A 26582-nucleotide genomic window follows, 5' to 3' on the forward strand; every position below is an offset into this window, starting at 1 on the left:
CCTTGGCAGCGCCTCTGGGGCAGCCCAAGAGTCTGCCCTGAGCCCTCTCTCCTGGTCCAGTCCTGGTGCAAATGCCTACTTGAGTGCTTCTAAATATTCCTGTAGCCCAGGTCGGTCTCTCGAGCACTTCAGGCCTTCACATTCCAGACGCCCAGGGGGCTGTATCACAGCTGTCTCCTGGGCTCCTCCTCCGGTTTCCCCACCCAGCTGGCCCTAATCTGTTGACCCACATCTTGTTACCAAGTCCTAGCAGTTCCATCTTAGGAATCTTAGATCCTGCCCCCCACACCCTGGCTTCCACCACCTCTTGCCTGGACAGCTGCAACAGTTTCCATGCAGAATTCCTGCTCCACCCTCCACGCTGTGACCAAGAGCAAGCTGACCAGCTCCCCTTCCTAAATGCCTTAGAGGTTCCTTGGCATCTCTGGCAGAAGACTGATGGCTTCCAAGAGCACGTGTAGCTGTCTTCTGCCCACACCCAATCCAGTCTCCACACCTGTCACCTTCAACTTCCAGCTTCTCCAGTTCCTCGTAGTTCCCCTGGGCCTTTGCACATGCTGTTCTCTCTCTGCAGACCACGTTTCCCTTTCCTACGTTCTCCAGCTCCCAACAGGTCTGACCCCATCCATCTCCCAGGCTCCACTTCTTCTAGAGCTGTGCTGTCCAAGATAGGAGCCACTAGCCGCATGTGGCTATTGAGCCCTTGAATATGCTAGTTCTTAAGATGTGCTTTAAGTGTAAAATACCAGATTTCAAAACAAAAAAATTAGTGGTTCATGCATAATTTTTATACTGTATATTGAAATGAAAATACTTTAGTTATACTGGCTTAAATACATTATTGATACTAAGCTTATCTTTTTCTTACTTTTAAAAATGCGGCTATTAGAAAATTTTAAATTACATATCTGGTACATACTATATATATCTATTGGACAGCACTACCTCTAGGGGCTTCAGTGAGAACCTGATGAAGTGAGGGGCCTCCTCCAGCCCCACTTCACCCGCTGTCCCCATGCCTACCTGCCACAGAGCCAACACTGCGAGGGGAGGAATGGCCTGTCCCACACACAGTACCTGACACACAGCTATTTGGTGAATGGCCAGATGACCTGGGAAGAGTCACAGGGAAAGAAGCTCTTCATGACACGACTTTCCCACCTTTTATTATCCAATAAATGGATGGGAATAGAGACAAAGACAGGACAACAGCAAAGTTTCAATAAATAAGAGAAACAGGGATGGCAGTGGGGCCCATGCCTGCACGACCCCACATAAATAACCAGGTTGCTGAGCCAGAGTGGACATAGGGACTGGGCTGGGCAGTCGCCTGCACTGCCCAGGCTGGGGGACAGACACCAACACCACAGGGACACACAAACCACTGAGGCCAGGGGCACCTTACCAGCCCCTCACCCACACCTCTCCCCAAAAGCTCCTGAGATCTTGGGGTGGCTATGCAGGCTGGCACCTTGTACTACAGCCCTGCCCAGGTCAAGACTGTGGTACCAATTTCAATAAAAACAGCAGGGTGGGGAGCAGATACATGCATTAAGCCCCTTCTTATAGACAGAGCCAGGGATGGGCCGCCCCATGGGGGCCTGAAGGCAGAGGCCTTAGAAGCGGCAAAAATGGGGGCAGATAAAGCTACTAATGGGAGGGGTGGCAAGGAGTCAGGCTCTCCCCTCACATGACCCGGGCCAGAACCTGCCAAGTAACTGGAGAAGCCCTGCGCCCTGAGATGCCTTTCTTTTCCCACTTCATGGTCAGAAGAATTATAACCAGGTGATGGCCAGGGACTTGCCCATGGTTAGAGCCTGGGAACTCAAGTCTCCAGCCCATGGCTTTTTGTTGCTCCTTCCCTTTACTGGGCCCACTAGAAGAGGCAGGAGAGGTCCGTACTAGGGCCCTGTACAGAGGCAAGGGCAGCTAATTACCAAGGTGTGGGGCCAGGAGCACCAGGCAGAGGGCCCCTCCCCACCAGGCCAAGGCCTTGCCACTTAGTGATACAGAGGATCCTGCAGGGTCCCAGGATCTGGCCAGGCTAGGGCACAGGGCATCCTTCAGAGAAAAAACTGGGTGGCAGGGACAGGGGAGGGGCTCTCAACCTGCTCCTGCACACAGCACCCGCCAGCTGGCCTGCCTCCTCACTGGGGCGGACGCTCCCACCTCCAGGCCTTGGCCTTTGCTGTTCTGTCTGCTGGGCCATTACTTCTTGGTCCTCACACGCCCAGCTGCAGCTCTACCTCCTCCAGGAAGCCTTCAGAACCTCCTAGGGCAGGGCTGCCATGTTCTCAGATGAGATAGACCATCAGATGACCAGGTTGCTCTCATTTAGCCGGACCACATAGCGGTTCTCCTGGGGGACAAGGTGAGGGGTCAGAGTAGAGTCAGGGGCTTCTGTACTCCCTTCCCGGGGCCCCCTGGACCTCCAACCCCGCCCTATTTGCAGTCAGGGTCGGCCCAGGTGCCAACTGACACTTTCCCCTCTAGCCCTCACCTCAGCCTTGTTCTCTGCTGGGGGCTTCAGCCACTTAGTATGGCTTCCGCCACTTCCCAGCAGTGCCTGCTGCTCAGTGGGGAGGCCAGGTTGTGGGGAGCCAGGGAGAGCACCCCCTGAGGGCCCAGCCTCTGTGACAGTCTTCACTTCAGAGGCCGCTGAACTTGACCGTTGCTCAGGAATTCGGGCCACTCGGAACCTGTGGTGGTGGAGTGAGGAGTGGTGGTGTGATGATTCCATTAAAGACAGAACCACAGGTCTAGAAAGGGCAACACCCGCAGGATCCCACACCAAGTTCAGGGATCAGAGTCTGAGCCCTTCCTATGCCCTCCCACCCACAGATGAGCTCCCAACCACTCTCAACGCTGCAGGTAAACACTCCTGTGGCCTGAGGGGCCCAAGGTGTGATGGAGGCCAGGACCCTGCCCTGGCGCCCAAGGGCTCATGTGAGACACAGCATACCTGGAAGACCTGACTTCTCTCTGACAACCCTCCTTCTGCCCAGAGAGGCATACTGAGGCCAGAGAGGGACCAGTCACCAAGCAGGATGTTTAGGGCTCAAATAGGGCCCTGTCTCTCCCACCCTGGCTGTAATGTCTCTCCCCGACCCTCCAGTATCTATGCCCACCTCACCTGCCCACAGACAAGATGGTGATCTCGCCCTGGCGTCCTGCCTTGGCCCCAGCCTTGGGAGCCCTGGCCGGGTTGGGCAGGAGTCTGGGAGTAGGAGTAGTGGCAGCTGCGGCCTCAGGGGACAGCAGCACCTCAGGCCACTTCTTCTGGCTACAGCGGGAGCAGCAGGGGCCAGAGAGTGAAGCCAGGCCCTGCACGGTGTGGAGGTGATGACGATGTGGGCAGACGTGTGGCATGCTGGGGGGACCCGGCGGCAGCCTACAGCGGGCACAGGGGCAAGTGGTCACTAGGGCAGGCCAGCGCCAGCGGGTCCCAGGAGGTAATAAAGGGGAATCGTGAACATGAAAGGGAACATACCCAAGTGGTGAATCCCCAAGGAAGCAGGCTGATTATCTGTGGGTTTGGATCACCTGCCCACTCACCTGGGTACGGGCCTGTGGCTGGTCTGCACCAGCTGTTTGCTGTGATACTCCTTCAGCAGCTCCTCCAGGGCCGCGGCATTCTCTGTTGGGCAGCTGTGGTCAGAACCCAGCTCTGGGCCACAAAGGGGTGCTCCCCGTGCACCCACACCCCACCCCACCCCAGGCCTCGTGCCTTTTCCTCCACCCCTCAGCCACACTGATGAGAGAGGGCCAGGCTGGCCCCAGGTGTCTCGGTGGGAGGGGTGGAGCAGAGAGGAGACCATCCTCTCCCCGGCATGGGGATGGGGTCAGACCTCCCCTCACCTTTCTTCTCGGTGATCAGGCGTACTAGGACCCCAATGGTGTCCTCATTGGCGTCCTCAGCCCGGTAGGCGGGGTTGATCCCTGTGGAAGAAAAGCAACAGCCATGGTCCTGGGGAAGTGGAGGGTTGATTGGGGGCGGGGGGGGGGGGGGGGCGGGCGGGTGGCGCTCCAGACTTGACTCCAGATTTAACAGCTATGCCAAGATGTGGCAGCAGAGGGCACCGCAGGCCTTCCTGTGAGTTGTGCTGCAAGCCTGGGTGTTGATGCAGTGGTGGCACTCCAGGCCTCAGCTTAGGCTCTGCAAGCTCATTATCACTGCTCCCTGCAATTGGAGGGTGAGGGGGGCCACCCCTTCTGGGGCCTATCATCTCCCCTGCACAGCCTCAGGTAGCTGTGGGCTGTCTCCCTGCCCAGAACCCTGGACAGTTCTCGGGCACACTCTGCCATTCCGGGCTTATCACACTTCCCCACACACCACCCTGTCCATATGTCTAACTGAGGGCCCTCAGGGCCCAAACCTCAAGAGTGTGAGAATAGGCCACGTAATCAATCCTGGGCCAGTGGCAAACAGCTCTTAGGACTTGCACCCAGGCAGCAGCCAACAGCTGAAGGAGAACCTAGGCTAGGAGAAAACAAGTGCAGTCCCAGACAAAATGGCCTGAGCTGCCATCTTCCTGCCTGCCTAAAGCCCCTGTGCACTTCCTGTCCCTGCCAGCCTGCAGCGTCAGGAGCTGGGAAGGGCTCTGGCCAGTCCCGGGCAGCCTGTGGCACAGGCATGGGAAGCACCGGTTCTATCTTAACTTTGGCCGCAAGGCTCTGTGGGTAGTGTGTGTGCATGGGGGGCCCTGCCCTATTGGCCTTCAAGGGACGGTGCAGGGAAGAAAAAAGGGGCCCAGGACCCGGGGGTGGGGGGAACACATCTCTCCCTCTGGTTCCAGGACTCCTAACTCAAACCATGGCCTGGAGCTGAAACCTGAGCCCCTCGTGGGGTCTGCCAAGGACAGCTGCCCTGCCAGCCACTCAGGTCAGAGGTCAACCTGAGAAGGCAGTCCGACCCTTGAACCATATACATACAACTGCAGTCCCCAAAGAGTTCAGATCCCTACAGCCTGACAGGGCCTCACCCAGGACCAGAATCCCACTGAAGCCACTTGCCCTCTGCTCTGCCCCCGTCACCACCTCAGGCCACTTCACCTTTCCTTCTACTCTGTCACTTCGCACGGTCTCCTCTGCAGCCGCACGCACACCTCCAGGAAGCCCTCCTGGTTAGCCCTCTGCAGGTCCCTCCCTGTCAGTCCCTCTAGGCCAACAGGTTCCCTTGCACAGCCGCCAGGCTGAGCTGGGCTGAGCTAGACCCTACCCTCTGGCCTCCCCACTCAAGACCCCAGGCTGAGCCTCACCGCTGCCTCCACCTCCAGGGCCGGGCCCAACCTCCTTGTGGGCCGTGCAGTGGTAGCCTTTCCGCTTGAGCAGGTTGCACACCAGGATGCCCAGCAGCCCCATGAGGCAGAAGACAGGCACGATGGCAATAACCGCATACTGGGCAGCTGTCTCCTCAGGGCCACCTGCCCGCGTGCCATTCCCAAGCTGCCGCGTATCCCCAGCACTGCTGGCCCCTGCTGCCACCTCCACACCACGTCGGGCCCGTCGTCCCCGCTCTGAGCACCACAGAGGATGGAGGCATGGAGGAAAGATGGAGGCAGAGAGGCCCAGGGCCTGGGTTAAATGGGAGGGGGGTGGGGGCACGAATGTGTCCAGAGCCGCCTACTGCCCACTCCACCGTGCTGGGGAGGCAAAGGCCAACTCACCCCTACTTGTTCTTGGCCATCTTATCAGCCTGAGCAAGGCCTCCTCAGACCTCAGGACAGCCAGACCCTCAGCCCCCTGTCCACCCCTCATTCTGGGGTGAACACAGTACCTAAGCACATGCCTGGGCCCGTGGACACCGGATCCCACCCCCCACGACTGGCCGATGAATTAGTTTCCTCAGAAAGTGACTGACAACAGGCGAGAGGTGTGTGCGCGTGTATGTGTGAGTGTGCGCTCACACGCATCTTCATATGTCTCTCTTTGAGGGGAAGAGGACAGGGGACAGGCAGGGTGTTAGCTCCTTAGGGCCTCAAGCCATGGCTGCCACCTGCCGGATGGGTCCTGCCACCCAGAAACGAGGAGAGCAGACACTGCCAGCGGAACAATTGAACACGTGTTGCCGGACGCCCTCTGGCTGCGCACCCTTCCCTGGGCTCAGGCAAGCTCATCGGACCCCCACCAGTCCTGCCCCCGATCTGTCACTCACCATAACAGCTGCGAGTACCCAGAGGTGTCCAGGAGCACGGCTGACAGGAGACAAGGGGGACCCCTGAAGTGGCAAACCACCTGCAAAGAGAGAAGACATCACTAAGGCCTAAAAACTATCCTTAAGAGAGGCTCCTGCCAGGCACACTCACTGGTCCTGACCCCTCCCATTTCACAGATGGGAAGACAGGCCTGCTCAGGGGGTGGGTGAGGCTGGGACCCTAGGACCCAAAGTCCTGGTCACCTCGCCATGAGCCCTCAAGTCCCACCCCATGGCTCACCCAGGCTGGCAGTCTCCACATAGGGTGTCTCGAGTCGCTGTGCCTGCCTGGGCCTCCAGCCTCCCTCGAGGGCTGCAGCGAGCGTGGGGCTGGCATGGGCCAGGGCCCCATGAAGCAGAGAAAGTGCCGGGGGGACAGGACCTGCATAATGTGCCCTGCCCCAGGTCCTGTGGGAGGGAAAGGATGAGAACAAAGCCGGGAGCCAGGTCTGGGGAACCCGCCCCTGGCCCTCAACAGTCTTCCCAGGACAGGGCAGCTCACCAGGCTGGGCTCCTCCCCAGGTGGGCACCGCCAAAGGGTCCTTGATGTTGGAGTGGCCAGAGGCCAGCGCAGCAGCTGGAAGAACAGCAGGCAGGACACACTGAGAGAGCAGAAAGTGCTGGGATATGGCATCTCTGGGGCCATCTATCCACCACCCACTTCCTAATGTCTCAGGAGTGGGGACCACTGACCACACAGGGCCAGCCCCCAGGTTTCAGTGACCTTCTCTAACCTCAATCCCTCCTGTTCTGAGTAAAACCTGCCTGTCCCATACCTGCTGCATCACCACTGCCTAGGTAGAAAGAAAACCACATCGGCTTCTGGAAAGTGCTGGAAAACCCCAGACGGAGCCAGATCAGGATCTCAAGGCCTTGGGTCCCTGAGTCACATCCATTCCAGCTAATCAGGACGATAAAGAGGAAATGCTTCCGAATTCCTCTCTCAAGTTCTGTCTCCCTTCCTGTGGCTGTGGCCCCGCCACCACGGCTGGGCCTGTTGTTAACCAGGCCCTGTTCATCATCCCTGGGGCCAAGTCTGCAGCCAGTGCTTCCTGTTCTGGGCCCTCAGCAGAGTCTTTGGGACAACTTCCTCCATGACCTCTCCACACAAGGCTGGCCAGCTCACACTCCTGCACCCACACGGGCGGGCTACACCTCAAGGAAGGGATCTCAACTGGCCTCCCCCAGCACATTCCACTGACAGCTCCCTCTGCACCCCACACTCCAGGAATGAACTATCTGCCCTGAATCCCTCCTGCTGCGGGCAGACTCCCCCCCCCCCCCAAACCTGTCCTCCAATTTGGCCCAACTTGGGGTAACAAGCACAGAATAGAGCCAGCTGCCCTGGAGGGCAGAAGGAATGTCACACAGGAGGCTCTGGGACCCTCCCCAGGCCCCAGCCCTGGCTCCCAACATCTGCCAAGCCCTAGGAGGACTCCTGCACCAAGAGCCACACAGGCCAGGAGGTGTTTCCTAGGGTTGGACTGCCTCAATTTGCAAAGGAAGAGGTGTGTAACCAACCCTAGCATGGCAGCCGGCGTGGGGTTCCTGAACTCAGAAGGGCTGGGGTGCAGGGTTCAGTACTCCCAGGTCCCATCCCCAACTCACCACAAAAAGGCAGGACAGGGGCCAGTGTGGCAGGCTCAGCTTCATCCTCGGGCCCCAGGAGTCACCAGCCTACAACACACATGGAGGGAAGGCTCAGCAGGAGATGGGAAAAGGCAGGCAGCTGCTGTCCTCCCAGCACTGTTTCCAGGACAAGACTGGATGGGAATTTGCAAGGTATTGCTGGGCAGGCAACACTGGGGTGGTTTGGCCTACACTCACCGCACCTCCCCCTTCCCCCACAAACCTGGGTAGAGATGGGGGGTGCCCTGTCTGGGGCCGGCCTCCCAGGGCAGCAGAGGAGCGGGACAGAGGGCTCTGCCAGGCTTGGGGGACTTCCCGGAGGAGGAAGGGCTTCCTTTCCCTTCCATAAATAGCCATGTGCATGGGGACATGGCAGGGGGGCCCTGGGAGGAAGGAAGTGTGCAGCAGCAGTCCTGGGGGTGGGGGCTGAGAGGGCCTGCAATCCCCCCATGCCCAGACTCTGCACCTCATTTCCAGCTCCCAGGCTCCTGCCACTTGGACCTCCTGTGGGCCTGGCCCCTTGGCTTCTCTGCCTTCACTCTTGCTGTTTCTGCTCCAAGGAAGGTACTTTCCCTCAGCCATCAAAGCCAAATACGAAGGCATCTCTGTCCAGAAGCTTCTCGAGATTTCGTTTTCCCCTCACAGCCGGGATCAAAGCGCCTGCATGTCTCCCTACTCACTGCCCCCCATCACAGTCCCAGTCCCACCACAAGTCCCACTCCCCAGTGGGCAGTCTTCTCCACCGAAGGATGTGGAAGGACATGTCCAACACTGGGAGAGGTGTGACTGCATCTCTGGGTCAAGAGCAGACCTCCTGCTGTCATAGCAACCAGTGTTCAGCCTTCTGTCCTCTCTCTCAGGCACCTACCACTGTGTGTCGGGCATTGCCCTTGGCGCAGGAAACAGAAGAAGACAGACACTGTCCCCATCCTCAGAGAGTTCCCATCCCTGTTGACCATACCAATGGTCAACAGATGAACAGGGAAATGCCCCCCTGCCAGACAGCGTGAAGTGCCAACAAACCATGAGGCAGGGTGAGGGCGCCGCATGGGATGGCCGCTGGCCTGAGGCTGAGCACCCAGGCTCCAAGCATGGGGTCCTCTGGAGAAAAGCCTCCAGCCAGTAGGCAGGTTGGAAGAGCAGGAAGGAGGATTCAGTTTAGATAAATGGGACTGTAGCAAAACAAGAGAGTTCCATCACTTATTTCCAGGAGACCTGCCTTCCGGCTCAGGAGGGTGAAGGAAGCTGGATTTGTCAGGCCTCAGCCACAGGCCATATAGCTTCTGACCCCCAAGGGGCAGCCAAGCCACTGGCCCAGGGCCCCCAGCAGATTGAGGGGACCCTACCCGGAGCCCCGTGCTGCCCGATACCAAGTCTGGTGGGAGAAGCGCTGCCTGCCGTAAACCCCAGGTCATATGAGAGCCCCTCGGGGGCACAGGTGGCCTGGCCTTCCCACGTGGAAAAGGAGCCAGAGGAAACTGATCCCCCTACACAGACCTCAGTGGCAGCAGCCAGGGGTTCGAATTACACCACAAGGGAGGGGGAGGGGCGGCAGGCACAACATCCTCGGGACTCTCCAAGTCACTCTTGGCCCAAGGCCAGCTAAGGGGAAAACCTAGGACAGGAGAAGGTCGGGCCACAGCATAAAGGCCACACCCTGGTTGTCTGTACCCAACAGGTAGCATACTCAGACCCATTCCCCCACTTGTCCCCTCCTCTAATTTGGTCACAAGTCTTCCTTTCCAGTTTCTGGCCCAAGGTGTCCCTTCCCCTGCCCAGGCCGAGCTCCCACTCAAGCCCTGCCCCCCCATGAAGATCCTTCTTCATAGGATCTAATCCACGGACTTGACCACAAGCCCAAGGCCTCAGGCTGACCCCACAGGGGCTGGACCAGGGGTGAAAAGAGGCACAACAGCCACAGAGGAGAGGACCCCAGTCCCACTCCTGGCCCTGACTGGCACCTGCTGGGTAACCTGAACCCACAGTGAGGGGCTGTACAGCTGCTCACCTCCAGGCCGATGGGGAACCGTGATCTTGAGACTTCCAGGAGGAAAGTCTTCCAGGGGTCCAAAGCCAGCAAGGGCCCACTCAGGCATATTCACAGACACTTGCCGCCTAGCGCCCTGACGCCTTCTAATTACGTGCCTTCTAATTACCCCAAACTGGTACTTACTCCAGTCTGGCTGCCGGAGTCTGCTTACAGCTGCACTCCCAGCCCCCTCACTCAGCTAGATTGAGCCCCCGATGAACCTGTCCGGTCAGGCGGCCCATGGTAGGCCACCCAGAACCCCCTCCGTGTACACACAGGGCAGCACCTGCCGCTCTGACCTGCCCTTCGGCACCCCCTGTCCCACCAGGACTCCAGTATCTCTAAGCCTGGAGTCCTGAAATCTTGACTGAAAAGTAAGTTCGGATCAAAGTCCCTCAGCTGGCTGAGTGTCCGTGAAGGCTCCATCCCCACCTCTCTGCCTAGTCCTAAGGCCAGGAAGTCAGTGACCTTCCAAGGCCTCCAGAGAGCCTCCTGGAAGAAGGCTGTCAAGGTGGCTGAGCAGACCCAGGCCCACAGCAGGGAGCCTCCTCTCAGGGCCCAGTGCTCCAGACAGAGGAGAAACACCCAACAGGGTCCCAGGGGCAGAGGAGGAAGTAAGCCTAGAGGCCACTCCTCCCAGAAGTCTAACCTGGGCCTGTCCCCATTGCCACCAACTCCCTGTGGGACCGGAGCCCCTGCTACACCTTGCTGGGTCTCAGTATCTTCATCTGCAAGATGGGGATATTTGTCTCCCAGGGCAAGACCGTGATTAGGTTTAAATGAGGTAACGAGCCTGAGGAAGGTCTTGTGATTTCCTCCCCATCACTCCCTTCTTTCCCTCTGCACCTTGGCTCAGGTTTGTAATTAAGTATTTGTTTGCTTACTTGTTCAGCGCTGCTCCCCCTACCCCACCCCGACAGCAGCAAGGGCAGGGATGTCTGTCTCATTCACCACAAAGCCCTCCCCCAGCAGTGTCTGGAGCGGGAGGCCTCCACAAAACAGGTTGAGGGGGAGCAAGCTTCCTAACATGCAACCCACCCCCATCTCCAAAAATGCCCAAACAATTAGAACCAGAAATTCCCTGGAAGAAAACCAACTAACCAGGGCAGCGGAGCCCCAGGGACATGCAGCCCTGGAGGCCTCAGAGAAAGAGGAAGCTGTGACACCACCCAGGTCTCCACAGCTTCCCCTTTCCCAGAACTGAAGCTTTGTAGGGTCATGAGGCCCCAGCCTGGGGCCCTCCTCTGCACTTACTCACTCTCCAACCTCAACCTGGCCTCCTACTGAAGCTCCACTGAATCCCCAAGGGCCCTTGCCCTTGGCCTCCAGTTCAGCCCCACCTGCAGCCTAGGCATCCTTACACTGGGATCTGGCCCTTGCCCCTTCCCCCAGCCATTCTGAGCTTCTTTCACTCCCCTACACTTGCCTCTCCTACCCAGAAACCCTTCCCATCACCTGGCCAATACCTACTCTTCCTTCAGAGCTCAGCTCAAGGCCCCTCACCTCCTCCTGGAAGCCCCCCACCGCTACCTTCCCTTACACAGTCATCATCCACATGTAACCTACCCGGCCCCTTCCCCACAACCTGTGTGCCCAGTGCGCAGCACAGGGCCAGGGCCCTGGTAAGTGGGTAGATATATGCTGAACTGGGGATGGGATGGGTTTGAAGGAGGGGGCAGGGATCAGGAGAGCACCTAGGTTCTGTCAAGGCTGGGTGGGCCAGAGACCAGGATCTCCGTTAAGGAGCCCAGAGGCTGGGGTTAGGCGGGAGGGGCGGGGGGGGGGGAGTTGAAACTGGATCTGAACCCCTGGGCTAACTTGGGGAGAATCAGTCTGCCTTGCTCTGCTCCTCAACTGGTTCTGTGGCTGTGGACACCCCCGCTCCCATCAAGACAGAGGGCTGCTGTGAGGCTAAGAGAATTCACCTTAAATATGCAGCACAAGGCCTGGCACACAGAATGAGCCCTCAGTAAGCATTCGCCATGCCTCCGTTTCCCCATGTATAAATTATGGAGCAGGGAATGACACACACTTGACAAGCAGGTGTGAGGTACAAAAGAGATTCTTCTCTATGCTTGGCCCAGAGCCTGTACACAGGAGGTGCTGAATTAGCCATGGTGAGGCTCTGGGAGGTAGGGGGGTATAAGAAGGGAGAGAGGTCTGGAAAGATAGGTGGGCACAGCCCAGGTCACACCAAGACTTGGATGCAAACTGAGAAGCCTGCACTGCCTTAAGGGCCTGTGGGAGACTTGAAGGGTTAGTGGGCAGAGGAGAGGTATGGAACAATTTGCCTCTCAGAGGGCTTCCTGGGCTGCCTGCCAAGAAGGCTGGACTGGGGAGACAGAGGTGAGAGGCAGGTCCCCACCTGGAGCAGAGGGTGGGAGGCAGGTACTTGTGTTTCCCAGCGGTGGCTCTAGGGCCTGCGGACCTCCCTGCAGCCTTCAGAGGCTAGAGCTGCCAGGAAACACAGCTGGGCACAGGCCTTCCTTGACCACTCGAGGCGGCAAGACAAAGGCCGCCCACCAATAGTTAGAAATCCAGGTTAGTGAGGAACCCAGTGGTTCCCTGGCAACTGGAGCTGAAGTAGGGCGGTGTCCACAGTGGGTGGCGGTGAGGGCAGCTAGGCATGCCTCCTTTCCATCCTCCACCCTCACGGGGAAGGCAACTGGCCCTCATTCCCTCGGGCCAGGCCCTCAGTTGCCCCTACTCCTTAGGAGTATCCCTGTTTCACACCTGGGTAAACTGAGGCCACGGGAGATCACTTGAATGGGTCACACAGCCAGTGTGTGGTGATGCAGGGGCCCAGGTCTGTCTGATTCTGCCTCCTACCTCACTCCTGACCCCTCTTAACCCTAGAGCCTAGCTTAGGGTCCAGCATACAGCAGATAGTCTCTGAGTGTTTACCAACCAGATGGCAGAGGCTAGGGAGGTAGTGGCATACAGAAGGGGCTCACTGAGAGGCTATTACAAAGCACCCAAGCAGGCCCCAGGGAAGGAGGTACTGCCCCCATTCCTGGGGGTCTCTAGGGTTTGCCTCCACCCACACTAACTTGCATATTGCCCTATGTACCAGCTCCTGTGGGAAAAGGCAGTGGCACCTTTGAGAAGCAGGAAGCCCAGGGAAGGCTGGGAATTCCCAGGGGGTTGAAGAGCAAGTCCCAGGGTGGAGCCCAGCTCCTCAGGCTGCTGACAGGCTGGGGGCCTAGAGTTGTGCAGAGGCTATGTCAGGGCCACTCAGTGGGAAGGGCACCCCCGTTCCCAGCCCAGCCTTGGGCAGCCTTGGTCTCCCGGGCACAACCCTTGGGTAAGGACTTCATGCGTGTGAACCCCAAATCCCACACCAGGGCACACCAGACAGCAGCTGCTCCCCGGCCCACCCCGGGGGCTGGGCATGGTTCTGCCCCTCAGACCTCCAGGCTGCCCCCGGGCCTGCACTTCAGAGGCTCGGGGAAGTGATGGGGGCAGGTGGGGCTGAGGGAGCTAATTGGCCCTTGAGGCTAAGAAAAGGGCTGAGGTGGCCAGACTGGGCCAGCCCCGCTCCTCCCAGTCTGGTGCAGTTCAGCTGCAAACCCGATCCCTTACCTGAGCTGAGTCTGGGGCTAGGGGAGGGGGGCACTAAACCAGACAGTCATCTCTGGGGCAGAGCTGGGCCTCCCCAAACCCCCTAAGCACTTACTGCGCGCCTCAATCCCATCCCAGGCCTCAAAGATGGGGTCCCAGGCTTCACAGATGAGAAAACTGAGGCTCAGAGAGACTAAGGAGTACCCTGTAACAAGTCGGTCTCAAAGGAGACAGGGTTAACCCACCCAGTGGTGAGGACAGGCAGCCCTTGTCCTTGCCACCCCAGGCCTGGCATTTCTGCTCCTACAGGCCTTCTCCAGCCTGACACCCAACCACTTAGCACCCTGGGCTTCATGCAGGGAGCCCGAGCCAGCCCTGGGCCGTCTCCCTGGCCCCAAGGCAGGATGGCAATGGCCCACTCACTCATGCTACTGCTACCTCCTCTGAGAAGCCACCTTTGCCGCCAACCCCAGCTGCACATTCAGTACCAATCACAGTACCGTGCTCAATCACAGTCTGCTCAGCGCAGGCCCCCCCGTCACCCTGACCTGGGCAAGGCTTCACAAGAGACTGAGGGCAGACCACAGGCCCAGCCTGCCCTGTCCTCAGACTCCTCTAGACCTGAGGTGCGGGGGAAAAGAACCCTCTCCCCAGAAATTCTAGGTCAGGCCCCAACCCATGGAGACTGAGGACTGGGGTCAGCACAAGGTAGGAGGTTGGGTTCCAGAACAGTTACTCCTGGTTCAAGCTGTTTGTCACTTAGTGACTCTGTGACCTTGGGCAAAATACTTACCCTCCCTGAGCTTTAGGGGTCTCCTCTGCAAACAAGGGCTCTGGTTCCTGTCTCTGGGGATACTGCAGGGATAAGTGGAGCCACTGTAAACAGGGCTGACCAGGGCCTGGCCTGACCAAACCTCTCCTGAGGATCAGTTCTCACCACAACCCACAAGGGCCAGAGGAGGAGCCAGGCTCAGAATTAAGCAGCATCCAGCCAAGGTCATCCAGTAGCTTTGGAGCAAGCAAGGGTGCTTTGGGGAACCAAGCATCAGTCCCAGCAGCATGGACAAAGGAGCCTTGGCCTCCCAGGGAGGCCCGTGGGTGCCCATTTCTCAGCTGCTATACCAGGCCTGTATCCACCTGCTCCCATGCCAGCTAAAGCCACAATCAGGAAGGTGGAAGGGTGCTGAGCAGTCAGGACCCAGCCCCACAACCCCAAGCTTCAGTTTCCTTCTCTGTAATTTGGGATAGTTGTGTCTCTTCAGCTGACCTCTTGGTGTGGCTGGAGGATCCAGAGTTCACAGGAGAAAAGTGACTCTTCTTACAATCAGGCTTCAGCCTAGGTGCCACCTCCTGCAGGAAGCCTTCCCAGCCTCCCTGTCTGGGTGGACCCTCCCCTCTCCTGACCCCTTCAGCCACCTGTGATCTCCCTGGAGGCAAGGAGGGAGGGAGGGAAGGCAGGCAGCCAAGCAGGCAGGCTGGTGGGCACATAGGGGCACCAGGCCACTCCCTGAGCTCATTGCTCCTTCTCACGGTGACTACAATATGCAGATCCAAGTTTAGATCCCTCCTTCCTTCTCTCCACCCACACACTCAGACCCCGCTTCTAACTGGCTGCAGAGGCCCCTCCATCCCTCTCTCTGTGCCAAGTAGCCAGGGCACACACTCACAGCCACATGGGCAGTTTATTTATAGAGCTCTCATCTTTCCCAGGATGGCTTTCCAGGCAAACAGACCTGGGTTAAGATCCCAGTTACACTAGGGTCTTGCAAGTCCCTTCCCCTCTCGGGGGCCCTCTTTTCCCTACCTATACCTAGAAGGGACTGCTGACCCTCAGGGCATAAGGCTAAAGATGTGAGAGCCTTGGGGTCCTAATCCCAGGGCTGAGCACACAGTAGGGATGCAGCCCTGGGTCCCTCCTGTCCTCCTTGCAACCCCAGCCCCAGCCAGTGGCACTAGGGCCAGGCCCAGGCACCCAGGGCCTCCGCAAAGAATGGGTACTGAGCTCTGCCAGAGACCTGGTCCCAGCATCACTCAATCCTGAGTGGGGGTGGGGCCAGATGGGCCCCGCTGGCTGACCTCAGGCAAAACCCCGCCCTCTCTGGTGCACCCCTCCCACCCACCCGGCAGAAGGGCCAGCCCCATAACAAAGGGTTCTGGCCTTATCCAGCCAGGCCAGGTGCTGAACAGCCCCACTACTTCCTCCTCCCCATGCAGGTAGCCAGCATGATCTTTCTGTGGAAACGGATGCCAGACAACCCTTGCCTCCACTTGGGAGACAGGGCTGGGTAAGAGCTTGGGCACCAGACTCCAGCACCACGGTTGTGTGACTCAAACTAGGACTGGTCCCTTCTGCCCTTTGAGTTTCAGCTCCCCAGTAAGCAGCCTGGGAAGGAATAAGATCCTCTGTCAGTACGGTTGAGACCTGAGCCCAGGGCCTGGCAAACAGCAGGGAATGTGCTGGCCCTGAATGAGAGCCTTGTCTGAGGAGGGCCCAGACACCAGATGTTCCCCTTCAAAAAGAATGGTCATGGGTCTTCACCTCTAAGCCCCCCAGCACACAATAGGCCCTCAGCCTACAGTGGCTGTTGTTCCTCAGGAAGAGGCCTGGCCGGCACCGATATGGCACCAATATGGCAAGACAGGGCAGGCTGCTGACCAGGCCTGCCCTTCCCAGCCGGGTATGTAGTGCCCATGAGTGTCCCACACCTGTGCCCATTCCCAAAGGTGAGGGGGCGGAGGGGGGGGGGGGGGAACACCTGACAGGTGACCACAACAATGGAGAGGGGCTAACATTGGGCTGGGAGGGCTTCCTGGGTGAGGGGGAGCTGTACCCTGAATGGCCAGGAGGGTTCCAGAAAGGGGAGACAGCAAGAGCAAAGGCAGACTCGAACCAAGGCACATGGCAGGGAGAGATGAAGGTGAAGACGTAAAGTTCAGAAGGTCTTCGAAGGAAAAGTGCTGATGCTCAGATGAGTCTGGACTATGTTATGCAGGCAAAAAAAAGTAAGTTGCCTTAGGGAGGATGTTCTGACAGTGCGTGGAAGAACTGGAAATGGAGGCAGAGAGGCCAGTACGGGAGTCTGGGGCAGGACAGCAAGGCCAGAGTGGAACAACAGAGGGAGGCCTGATTTTGTGAAGGTGTGTCTGGAGCCTGCTTCCAGTCTTGGGCCACGTCCAGTCTGCCGGGGAACATGTGGCAGGACAGAAGGAAGAAAGTTACCCTGTTTGGAGGGTGAGAGCCAGAATACCAGGTTTCTGGACACCTTGGGTAAGTCCCAGCACTTCTCAAACCCCAGTCTCTCCCTCTGTAAAATGAGGCTGACTCTACGAGCAGGCGTGCAGTGATGGCTGCCCCTCAACGTCTCCCCTCCTTGGCCAAACACAGGTACCTCCCTCCAGCAGCTATCACATCAGTCCCAACCGGGGCCATATGTGGAAACCCACCCTGGCCCCACTGTCATTCTGGGAGGTCCAAGTTCCCAGAAAGCTTTAGCCTGGGCAGTGAACAGGGTAGGACTGGGAGGGCCTCCACCAGGGCTAGGATGAGACGAGGAGGCTAACCCTTCCCCTCTTCCTCCTCCGCCCTGGGCCCAGAGCTATTTCCCTGTTTGCTGGGGATAGAAATAACTCAGGCTCAGCCCCAGGAGACCAAGATAGCTATTCTGATCAGCCCCAAGAAGCACAGCCCCAGTCATTCCAGGGAGGACCAAAAGACACCCTGACCCCCCAGCAACAGCCCTCGGCCCAGTGGCAGCAGTGGTCAGAACTTGCGGGGCCTCTGGGAAGAATGGGGAGACTGAAGGACCGAGAGTGTAGGGCAACCCCAGGTCACCCCCAGCCTGCCCCCACACCACAGCTTGTGGGTAGATTTGGGAAAATACGCCCAGAGCAACTCTAAATAGTGGAACAGAGCCTCTCCGGTATGGTGAAGGTCAGCTGGGACTCTCAGTTATCCTTGCCACCCCTGGAGCCTGGGCTGTGCTGCTGACTCCTGACACTTTTTGTAGCTGTGTGGATGCTCCCAAGGCCAGTTGCAGACTCTAGAAGGCAAGAGACAGGCCTCTCTGGTGACCTCCCGCTAGGGGTGAGAGCTGGGGGAAGGGAAGAGGAGGAACAGGAAGACCATATAACTTACCCACCCACACAGACACGTGTACAAATACACACTACACTCAGAACTCACAAAGGCACACTCTGGCAAGGCCATGCTTGCCAGTCCGGGTTTGAGAGAGGGAAGCCTATATAAGCCATGAACAGATATTAGAAAGATAGGTGGCCCTCTCCAAGCATCTCACAGGGTTTCAGAGGCAGAAGACCTGAATTCCAGTCCTGGCAGTATCCGGACTCAGCATGACCTTGGCCAAGTCACTTTGCTTCTCTGAGCCTCAGTTTCCTTCTCTGAAAAATAGTCCTATCTCAGAACCACTGCGAGGATTCAACAAGAGTACACCACAAAGTGTTCAGCATAGCACCTGGTACTGTCGCCTTGCCCTCAGCCCCAACACAGAATGCAACCAACATTTTCAGAGCAGGACAGAACTTCCAGATCCTTTAGCAGATACCTCCTCACCCATCCTGGTCTAGAGAGCCCAATTTCCATTCTGCCCTGCATGGACCCAACAGACCCTCTTGTGGGGGTGGGGGCCTCAGAGGGTAGCCCAGATGGTGCTTCAGCTCTCCAGATCAGAGACCACTCATGGGGAACAACTCCATGCCCCCTCTCCCCCAACAAAGGGAAATGCAGGAGACCGGGCCGCAGAGGTCAATGTCTATGGATCGGAATTCTGGGCTTTGTCGGAGAAGCTGTACTTCCATCCCTGTCGCCAGCAGCCCCTGGGCCATTGTGTCCCCAGCAGCCAACCTGCCCCCACCCCCTACTGCAGTCTTTCTGCCTGGAGGGAGGGAGGGGATAACAGAGGCGGTTGACCCAAAAACAATAGAGGATCCCAAAGTGATGATTCACAGTCCATTCACAGCCCAACGCCTCAGTGTGCAGAAAGGGAGACTGAGGCCCAATGGCGGCAGGGTCTGAGAGGAAGATAGGCCCAGTGAGAATACAGGTTACTGGGGATAAAGCTTTGCCAGGCATCTGGGACCTCAGTGTGTGAGTGTGTTTGGGAGGTGGAGCCTGAGGCTACCTCAGGGCCCCTCAGATGCTGCCAGAAGTGTCAGTCATCTCAGCAGATGTCACCCAGCCTTGGCCTCCTCTCTCCCTGCCAGAGTAAGTCACTCAGGGTCCTCCCAGCTGACTAAATTGAGATGTTGAGAGGCACCCTCTTAGGGACAGCTGTGGAGCCGCCCCTGCCTCCCCTCCTCCCCTTCCCTCTTTGTACGGCAGGTGGTTGAGGTCCCTCCTCTTTCTGCCTCTTACTCATTCTCCTGAGGCTTGGACACACACACACACACACACACACACACACACACACACACACTACTTGGCCCCACGAGCACACTAGGCCCCAGTGATTTGGAGGTTGGTTCTCCAAATCAGTTAGGGTTCCTCTCTGTTTCACACTCACATTAGGGAGTCACTCTGGCCCTGCCCTGGTCTCGTTCCAGGCCACATACACTCTCAGTGACCCCAGTGACCGGGGTCTCACAGTAAGCTGGGGTCACGGTCACCCGCAAGGACCTGGGGTCTCTCTCACACAATCACACGCACTCACTCGGCCTGTCAGAGATACACAGAGCCCCTCTGTGTCTCCCGCTTGGTCCCGGCGTCACTGCCCAGTGTCCCGGCCACACGTTCTCCCGGGCTGGGCCGCCTCACGCGCCGTGTCACCCACAGTCACGGGCTGACACCGTTCAGAGCTCCCCCCCGTCCGGCCGCCCCGCGCCGCAGCCGTCCCGTCCCGCACCCGTTCCTGGTCTCGGTCCAAGTTTCCCAGGCCGGGGGCGTCTCCGGGGCCCGCCGACTCAAACTGCAGGTCCCGCGGCTGCTTGGCCCCCGCGCACGGCCGGGCCTGGAGTCGCGGCTAGAGGACGCGCAGCTCCCGGGGCAGGGGGCTTAGAGAGCGGCAGGGACCTGTGCGCGGAAGACGCCGGGACAGGACGCGGGGGAGGGGGGTGCGCAGAGCCGGGGCTGCGGCATCCGCCGCCCCGGCCAACTTCCTCAGAGACTCGGGGAGGCAGGGGGGCGCCACTCGGGTCCGCACCACTCTGGCCCCGGCCGCGGGAAGCAGACCCCGGGCTGAGGCCCCACGCGCCCTCCTTACCTGACCGCCCCGCAGCAGCTCCAGCAGCTCAACCCCTCAGCAGACTAGCAGGCCGGGCCCGGCTCCGCGAGCGCACCGGCGGCCGCGCAGGCTGCGCGCCTTTTGAATGAATCGCCGGCCGGGCCGGGAAGGTGCGCAGCCCCGCCTCCGCGCGTCACGGTCTCCGGCCCCGCCCCCTACGTCAGAGCCCGGGCTCGAGCCCCCAGGTCCCCACCCCCTTGAGGCCGCGTAGGGCCTCGCGTTCTCCCTTCGGGCCGCGCCGCTCTGTTTCGCCATCTCTCGCGCCCCCCGGGAACTGCAGGGGGCTGCGAGGGAAGAGGCTTCTTGGATCCGCCTCTCCTGGACTCCAAACCAAGAAAGAAGGGGTTGCGCGATGCAACACAGTCTGGAGACTTGGATGCTACCCCGGGTCCTGTCACAATTGCCGGTTCAGGCAGGACCACCGCCACCCCTTCTTGGGTCTTGTTTTCCTCCTGGAAATTGGCAACCAGGGAGAACGACCTCACTTTGTTGATGAGGCCCAGGTCGGCCCCTGGAAGTGCTCGCTTGTTGAGGAAAGTCCAAGTGAAAGTGAATCTATAATGGAGGTACAAGTAGTGATCTCCTGCACATGCCTCACAACCCAAAGCGCCTTCCTCCAGAGACCTTTCCTGTCCCCATTCCCCACCCTACCCCACCCCACCCCTCTCTGACAAGATAGTGAGTGTCTCCTTCCAACGGGACAGATGACACAGTGTTCTCCCTTCCCTACCACCAGCTGCCCCACTCTGCCAATTCCCATTGCCAGCTATCTGGGTGCCCAGTTAGGCAGGGACTAGGGACTCCAGGACACTATTCACATTGTATTCCCAGCTCTGTGAATTGTGCCCTCTGGAGTTGTGCAATATGGTGGGCCAGGACTGGAGGCAGCAGCTCAGCAGGCAGAGTTTCCCCCACTCAGTACTATTGAGGGGATCCCAGGTGGTCCTCCCAGGACAGCAGGGCTGGGAGAAGATGCACACAGCACGGAGGGCCTCATGTTGGGGGCAGAGGCGGGCTGGGAAAGGGATAATCACAGCTCATGACAGAGGTAAAGGTAGGTAAATAAGTCTATTGGGGATAGATTGTGGGAAGAGGTGGAGATGTCTAAACAAACTGAGTCCTAGAACCTGAGCTGTAGGGTGAGGGGGTGGGGAAGGTCAGGTCCCCAGGGTCCAGGAGATTCTCAGAGGAGAACTGGACACCTGCAGAGGGAGAGGGGGAAGGGAAGAGTTTCCATTTCCCTGGGCCATGCCCAGGTTGTAGGTGAAGAGCTCCAGGTGACTGACATCAGGATCATAGCCCCATCCCCCTCACATCTCAATGGACACCCCTCAGGGCTAGGGCAAGGGTGGTCCTAGGGTCGAATATCTCAAATCCAAGCCCATGGGGTGGGGGGAGCCCAGAGAGGATCCATGCTGGCACCTGGTGAGGCGATGAGAGTAGCCCAAGAGGCCCTCTGTTCCTGCAAATGTTTTCTTTGTAAAAGGACCTTCTATACCTGAGTTCCAAGTTCTGGAGTTCAAATGGTGGCATGTCACGTGCCACTTAATAGATTACATGAGGATATGCTTTTTGGTCAAGGAGCATAGGCTATTAATCAGACATCTTACAGAGGGTCTACACCTACTGCCAGCTCTCTGTGAGGCTTTGGTCAAATCCCTCCCCAGACTCAGTTTCCCCATCTGAAAATCTGGGTGCCAAACTTGTTACCTGAAGGTCGTTCCGGTTCTCTGTGGGAGGAGGTGATCTGCCCCACCTGTCTGAGTGCTAAGGGTGGGCAGCAGCAACCTGAGCCAGGAGGAAAGATCAGGAATGGTGGGGCTGATGTGGTCTCTCTTGTGGCTTTGGGGACTCTGGTTGGCAACTTCGGGCTCTCAGGTTGCATCTCCGTGGAGTTGGGTCTCCTGGAGCCACAGACCACACACATCCCACCCCCGCACCCTCAGGTTATGAGGGAGCCTAACTGTTATTTACTACCAGCTCTGACTCCTGAACCACAATGAGCTACAGATGGGACCCTGCTCAAGAATCTGGGAGCATCTAGTGAGGAGACAGAGTTATGGAGGCCACAGGAGAGATTTAGATAGGCTTTTTATAGAGCTTGGACAGCCACAGGCTTGAGAACAAAGGACTCTCACAATCACAGGCTTTTAAAACTCCTGGCATCTCACATGAACCTGCGAAATCTTAGCATTACAATCCCTGCACTTAGGGACCTCAGAGACCATCTCATTTGAACCTGTTATGGTGCAGCTGAGGAAGTGAGCCCAGAGAAAGCCAGCACCTCATCTTAGGTGGCACAGCACATGCTCCAGTAAACCAGGATGAGCTGCGATGGTGCTCTAGAGGCACAGTCATGAGCTCCATGTCCCACTGAGGCCCTGCCTGCAGTGGGGACCCTGTCCCAAAGGATCAGAGGCATGGGATGCAGTTGTTTGCAAGGACCCTGAGCAGATGTCAGTCTCTGGGTTGCGGACCAGAAGTGGTAGCGCCCTCTGCTGGCTGCACTGGAATTTTAACATGGAAATACAAAGGAGGAGGAATGCTGGGGGCTCCGACTTAAATTTCAGTGCTCTAGGGGTGCCTGGCTGGCTCAGTCAGTGGAACATGTGACTCTTGATCTCTGGGTTGTAAACTGGAGCCCCACACTGGTTATAGAAATTACTTAAAAATTAAAAAAAATCTTTTTTAAAAATTTCAATGCTCTGCACTTGGCTAATCCCCAACTGGCCAAGTCCTACCCCTCTAAGGGCAGGCTTCCCCCCTATGTCTGTGCCTTAGCTCCATGGGGAGGTCTAAGGAGGAACTGAGGCTAGGAGGCCAGGGTGGGTGGGGCTCAGCCTGGGGCAGGGCAGACGCTGAGCTGAGGCTGCTGGGCCTGAGAGCTAGGTGCAGTCCGAATTTAGGTCTAGACCCTGACATGGGTCTGAAATCCCACTGGGGTTAGGTTTTGGTGTCGCACAGAAAGAGGTCAAGTCTCAGTCTGCCATTGCCAGACTGTGTCACTTAAGCAAGTGACTTTACCTCTCTGAGAGCAAGCTCCCAGCCCAGGGTGTTGTGAGGATCTATTGAAACCCCATTGTCAGGGGTACCAGCTTCTTCTAGAAAGAAGAACCCCTTCCAGGCTCAGAACCCCTATCTGCTCCCTCTCCTCCTGCATCCTCAGTGTTTGCCCTGTGTCGTCCCCACACCCTGGCATCTGGGCTCTGCCCCTACTTGTCCCTGATACCTGCTCTATATCCACCTCCTCAGTTCAGTCCTGCAATCTATCCCTGATCCAGCTTAGGATGCCTGTTCACTTGCCTTTGCCAGGCAGGACTCCTCTTTGGCCATAATGGGCCCAAAATAGCACTTCCCCTTGCTGCTTCCTGCAACCTGGCCTGTGGCTTAAGGTCTGTGAGGACAGAAGAGAGAATTGGTGTTTGGCAGGCATGCAAAATATGTGAAGGTCTCATAGAGGTCATTTGGGTCCGGAGAGGGCAGACACTTGCCTGGGGTCACACAGTGAAGGGAGGCGAGGGCTGAGATTTGAGTGCAGACATCTGAGTCCCCTATCTCCTCCCCAGTCTCTACCCGAAATGTCTAAGCCGGGGCCTTAGCCAAATTTGCTGTCCCTTCACCAAGTCTTCTGGACCTGCAGATTATTGCTAGCCCCAGTTCAAGGCATATGACGGGGCCCCTGAAGACCAGCTAATTTAGTTCTGTGCTTCAGGGGTTCTAAGAGTCATTCTCTGACTGTTCTGATCACAGGAAACCTTCCTGCCTGGGCTGTCCTCTACACCCACCCAGCTTCCACCCCCACCCCACCCCCCAGCCTCAATGCTGCCTTGCTGTGTGATCTGAAATAAGTCCCTATCCCTCTCCTTGCCTCATCTTCCCCCTGAGGTAGATGTCTAGCTAAACCCTGCCCTCTGTCCCTAGCCCAAGGAACCACTTGGAGAATCCCTTTGGAGAAGAGATGGCTCTCTCTTGTCCTCTGAGGTCAGAACACCCCACCCAGGGCTGGTTTAAGGAACTTGAGCCAGACACCTCATGAGTAATTGGATGTGGCTCTGGCTGCTCAGACTCTGTCTCTCCTGTCCTCCAGCCACTCCATGTGACTTCCCCTCTTCTCTTCCCTGAGCCACAGAGACCTGAGCAGACAGATCGCATGTGAATCCAGGCTGTACCACTTAGCAGACTGGTGACCTTGAGGAAGGCATTTAACTTCTCTGAACCTCAGTTTCCTCATCTGAAGAAAGAGAATAATAATGGTACCAACTTCCCGGGACCATTCTGAGGATTGAGATGGTCCATGCTCCTGACTTGTAGCAAATAATAACTGGGAGCTGGGGTTATTGTTTTGTGATATTTAAGACCTAAAAGGAGACCCTAACAGAATTCTCCAGATTTAATTCAACAAATATTTATTGAGCATCTACTACGTGTCAGGTACTGCAGGCAGCCTAGGGATGGAGCAAAAAACCAAAATGAAGTCCCCTTTCATAGAGCTCACGTTCTGGCTTCCCCTACCTCTTCCTCTCCCCCAGCTGGGCCTACACCATGGACTCCTCACTCCAGCTGGCCCCCCTCCCCTGCTTGCCTTGCCTCAAGCTGTGCTCTCTTCATACCAAACCTAAGCCCCACTTCTTCCGACCCCAATGGCCAGCCATGGCCATACCCTTTAAAGTACTGGTTCTCCACCTCAGCTGGCGAAATTAAAACATGGTGTCCTAAGACAGTTACTCTTGGAGGATAGACTCAGAGGGGACATTTGGGGAGTTTTCAGGCTGACAAATACTCGGCTTTTTGATCCGGGTGTATTTACATTATGAAAATTCATCAAGCCACACACTAACAACTGTGTACTTCTTTGTACAAACATTAGACTTCAATCCAGTTCCCTTGGAAAATACTGATACCTGGGTCCTACACTCAGAATTCTGACTTAATTGGCTTGGGATATGGGCCGGACCCCTCAGGTGATTATAATGTGCAGCCAAGGTTGAGAACTACTGCTTTTGAGGAGCCAATTCTTCTAGGACCCTCCCCTGGGCCTGGGGCCTGATAACTATTCATCCCAGGACCTCCCTCCCCACAGCTGACTGGCTCAGGCATAAACACCTGTCCACAGGCTGACCAATGCCCTGGGATGTGGCCTCCTTGGTAACAGTGGGCTGGGCCTGGCCCAGTCCTACTAAGGTACTTGAGCTGGGAACATGCTGGGAATCCGGCCTTGGGTATCCAATGCCAGAACTGAAGTCTGACCAGGACCCCTATGTTGAGGTGAAGAGGCCCCAAGGCCACAGAAGCTGTGAAGCAGTGAGAACAGCAGCCATCTGGCAGCAAGGGAGGAACCAGAGTCTCAAGGTGAAGAGGCCAAGTGTCCAGAGATGGAGTGCCAAAATGTGGGCCACTGTGCTGAAAACTATTTACTGCCAGTTCCCCTTTCCATTAACTATCCCCCCTTTTATTTCAGGGCAGAACAAATCTCTTCTTTGTGGGGGAAAGGATTAATGGCCCCATTTTACAAATGAGGAAATGAAGGCTCACAGGGGATACAAGTCATTCAAAGTCACATAGCTAGTTAGTGGTAAAGTCAAGATTTCTGTCCAGCTTCAAAGTCTGTGTTCTTTCAGCTTTGTTGCACCATGAATTCCACACAAACGTTGCCTTTTACCCTGGAATATGTGTGTTTAATATAATCCCCTCCTTCCCAGATCTTCCAAGTGAAGTGATGCTGCAGGGAGGTGTTCCATGCGTGTCCTGTGGCCTTGAGGGCCCAGCAGACCCAAGATATGTGTATACCAGTTTGCAAAGCATGAACCTGCATTCCCCCTTCAGCAAATGGTATGTGTAAAGTGTTAATCACTTAGGTGGGAAAATGTTCCAACGAGTTCAGCAGAGCTGGGGCATGCTCTGCCCTTCGCAAGTGGTTGTCATCTTCAGCCCCGTGGGTGTACCCTGGTGGGAAGAGATCTGCCCTGCGTGGACTGGCCGGCCCCATGGGTTTGGCCTCTGTATTCTTTTTCTCTTTTTCTTTCCTTTCCTTTTCTTTCCTTTTTTCTTTTCTTTTCTTTTCTTTCTTTCTTTCTCTCCCTCTCTTTTTCTTTCTTTCCTTTTTCTTTCTTTCTTTCTTTCTTTCTTTCTTTCTTTCTTTCTTTCTTTCTTTCTTTCTTTCTTTCTTTTTCTTTCTTCTTTCGAGATAGCACCAGTGGAGGAGGGGCAGAGAGAGAGGGGACAGAGGATCCGAAGCAGGATCCATGCTGACAGCAGCAACTCTGACACTGGGCTCAAACTCTCAATCCGTGAGATCATGACCTGAGCCAAAGCCAGACGTTCAACTGACTGAGCCACCCAGGCGCCCCTGCATTTTATGTCTACTTTAATGACATACTGTTTTGGACCAGAAATCAGACAGACTTGGATTCTACCCTTGCTCTATAACCTGAAATCACCTTAGCTTCTGTCAGAATCCCCAGCCTCACATGAGGCTTTGCTGCAAAGAACACCGTTTCCTGGAGGAGCTGTATAGGCTCCCTGGTCGCCTAATTTTTTGCTTACTGCCTGGGTCAGCTTCAGATTCCCAAGCCTCATCCCAGATCCAATGAATGAGAAGCTGTAGGGAGCCTGGGAATGTATACTTACATGGACAATTATGTATCACACTTCCTGTTTACACATGTGGCCTGTAAGGGATTCTGACACGTAGCCCTGGTTACAAAGCAGTGAACTGGCATAAGCCCTTGTTTTCCTGATGAAAGAACTATAGCCCCCACAGGGGCAGTGACTTGCCTAGGATAACACAGCAAGTGGCAGCCTTCGCATCCCAGCATCCTTCTGGGTCTCCAAGCCCTCCCTTCTGCTCAAGTGAGCAGGTGTTGGGAGGCCCATCAGATGGGGAGCCCCGAGGTTGCTGGCTGGAGGCCACTATGCCACTGATGGGGAGCAATCA

The 26582-nt window shown here is 57.0% G+C and overlaps 1 protein-coding gene across 3 annotated transcripts; it reads right to left on the reverse strand.

The window, feature by feature from the left end:
- Window positions 1-1144: 1144 nt before the first annotated feature.
- On the reverse strand, window positions 1145-19760 carry RELT (RELT TNF receptor). 3 transcript variants are annotated; one of them, XM_058687830.1, is made up of 11 exons: window positions 19628-19760; window positions 7802-7870; window positions 6696-6770; window positions 6435-6601; window positions 6155-6234; window positions 5259-5516; window positions 3859-3939; window positions 3556-3637; window positions 3134-3391; window positions 2501-2699; window positions 1145-2359 (listed from the first exon to the last, which is right to left on the reverse strand). In XM_058687830.1, the coding sequence occupies exons 2-11, from the start codon at window positions 7844-7846 to the stop codon at window positions 2312-2314; spliced, it is 1293 nt and encodes a 430-aa protein (XP_058543813.1). In that variant the 5' UTR covers window positions 7847-7870; window positions 19628-19760; the 3' UTR covers window positions 1145-2311. The 3 variants fall into 3 exon arrangements, with proteins under 3 accessions (XP_058543813.1, XP_058543814.1, XP_058543815.1); XM_058687831.1 differs by lacking the exon at window positions 19628-19760 and adding an exon at window positions 9831-11288; XM_058687832.1 differs by lacking the exon at window positions 5259-5516.
- Between the last annotated feature and the right edge of the window lie 6822 nt (window positions 19761-26582).

This window comes from Neofelis nebulosa, chromosome 10 (genome assembly GCF_028018385.1).
Source record: "Neofelis nebulosa isolate mNeoNeb1 chromosome 10, mNeoNeb1.pri, whole genome shotgun sequence".
Classification (NCBI taxonomy): Eukaryota; Metazoa; Chordata; class Mammalia; order Carnivora; family Felidae; genus Neofelis; species Neofelis nebulosa.

Coding starts and splice junctions, on each gene's coding strand:
- RELT (XM_058687830.1), bottom strand. CDS start 7,846: ATGAAGCTGAGCCTGCCACACTGGCCCCTGTCCTGCCTTTTTGTG. Junction 3,638..3,858: donor CCTGATCACCGAGAAGAAAG/GTGAGGGGAGGT, acceptor GCTGCCCAACAG/AGAATGCCGCGGCCCTGGAG. Junction 2,700..3,133: donor ACCATCTTGTCTGTGGGCAG/GTGAGGTGGGCA, acceptor CCACCACCACAG/GTTCCGAGTGGCCCGAATTC.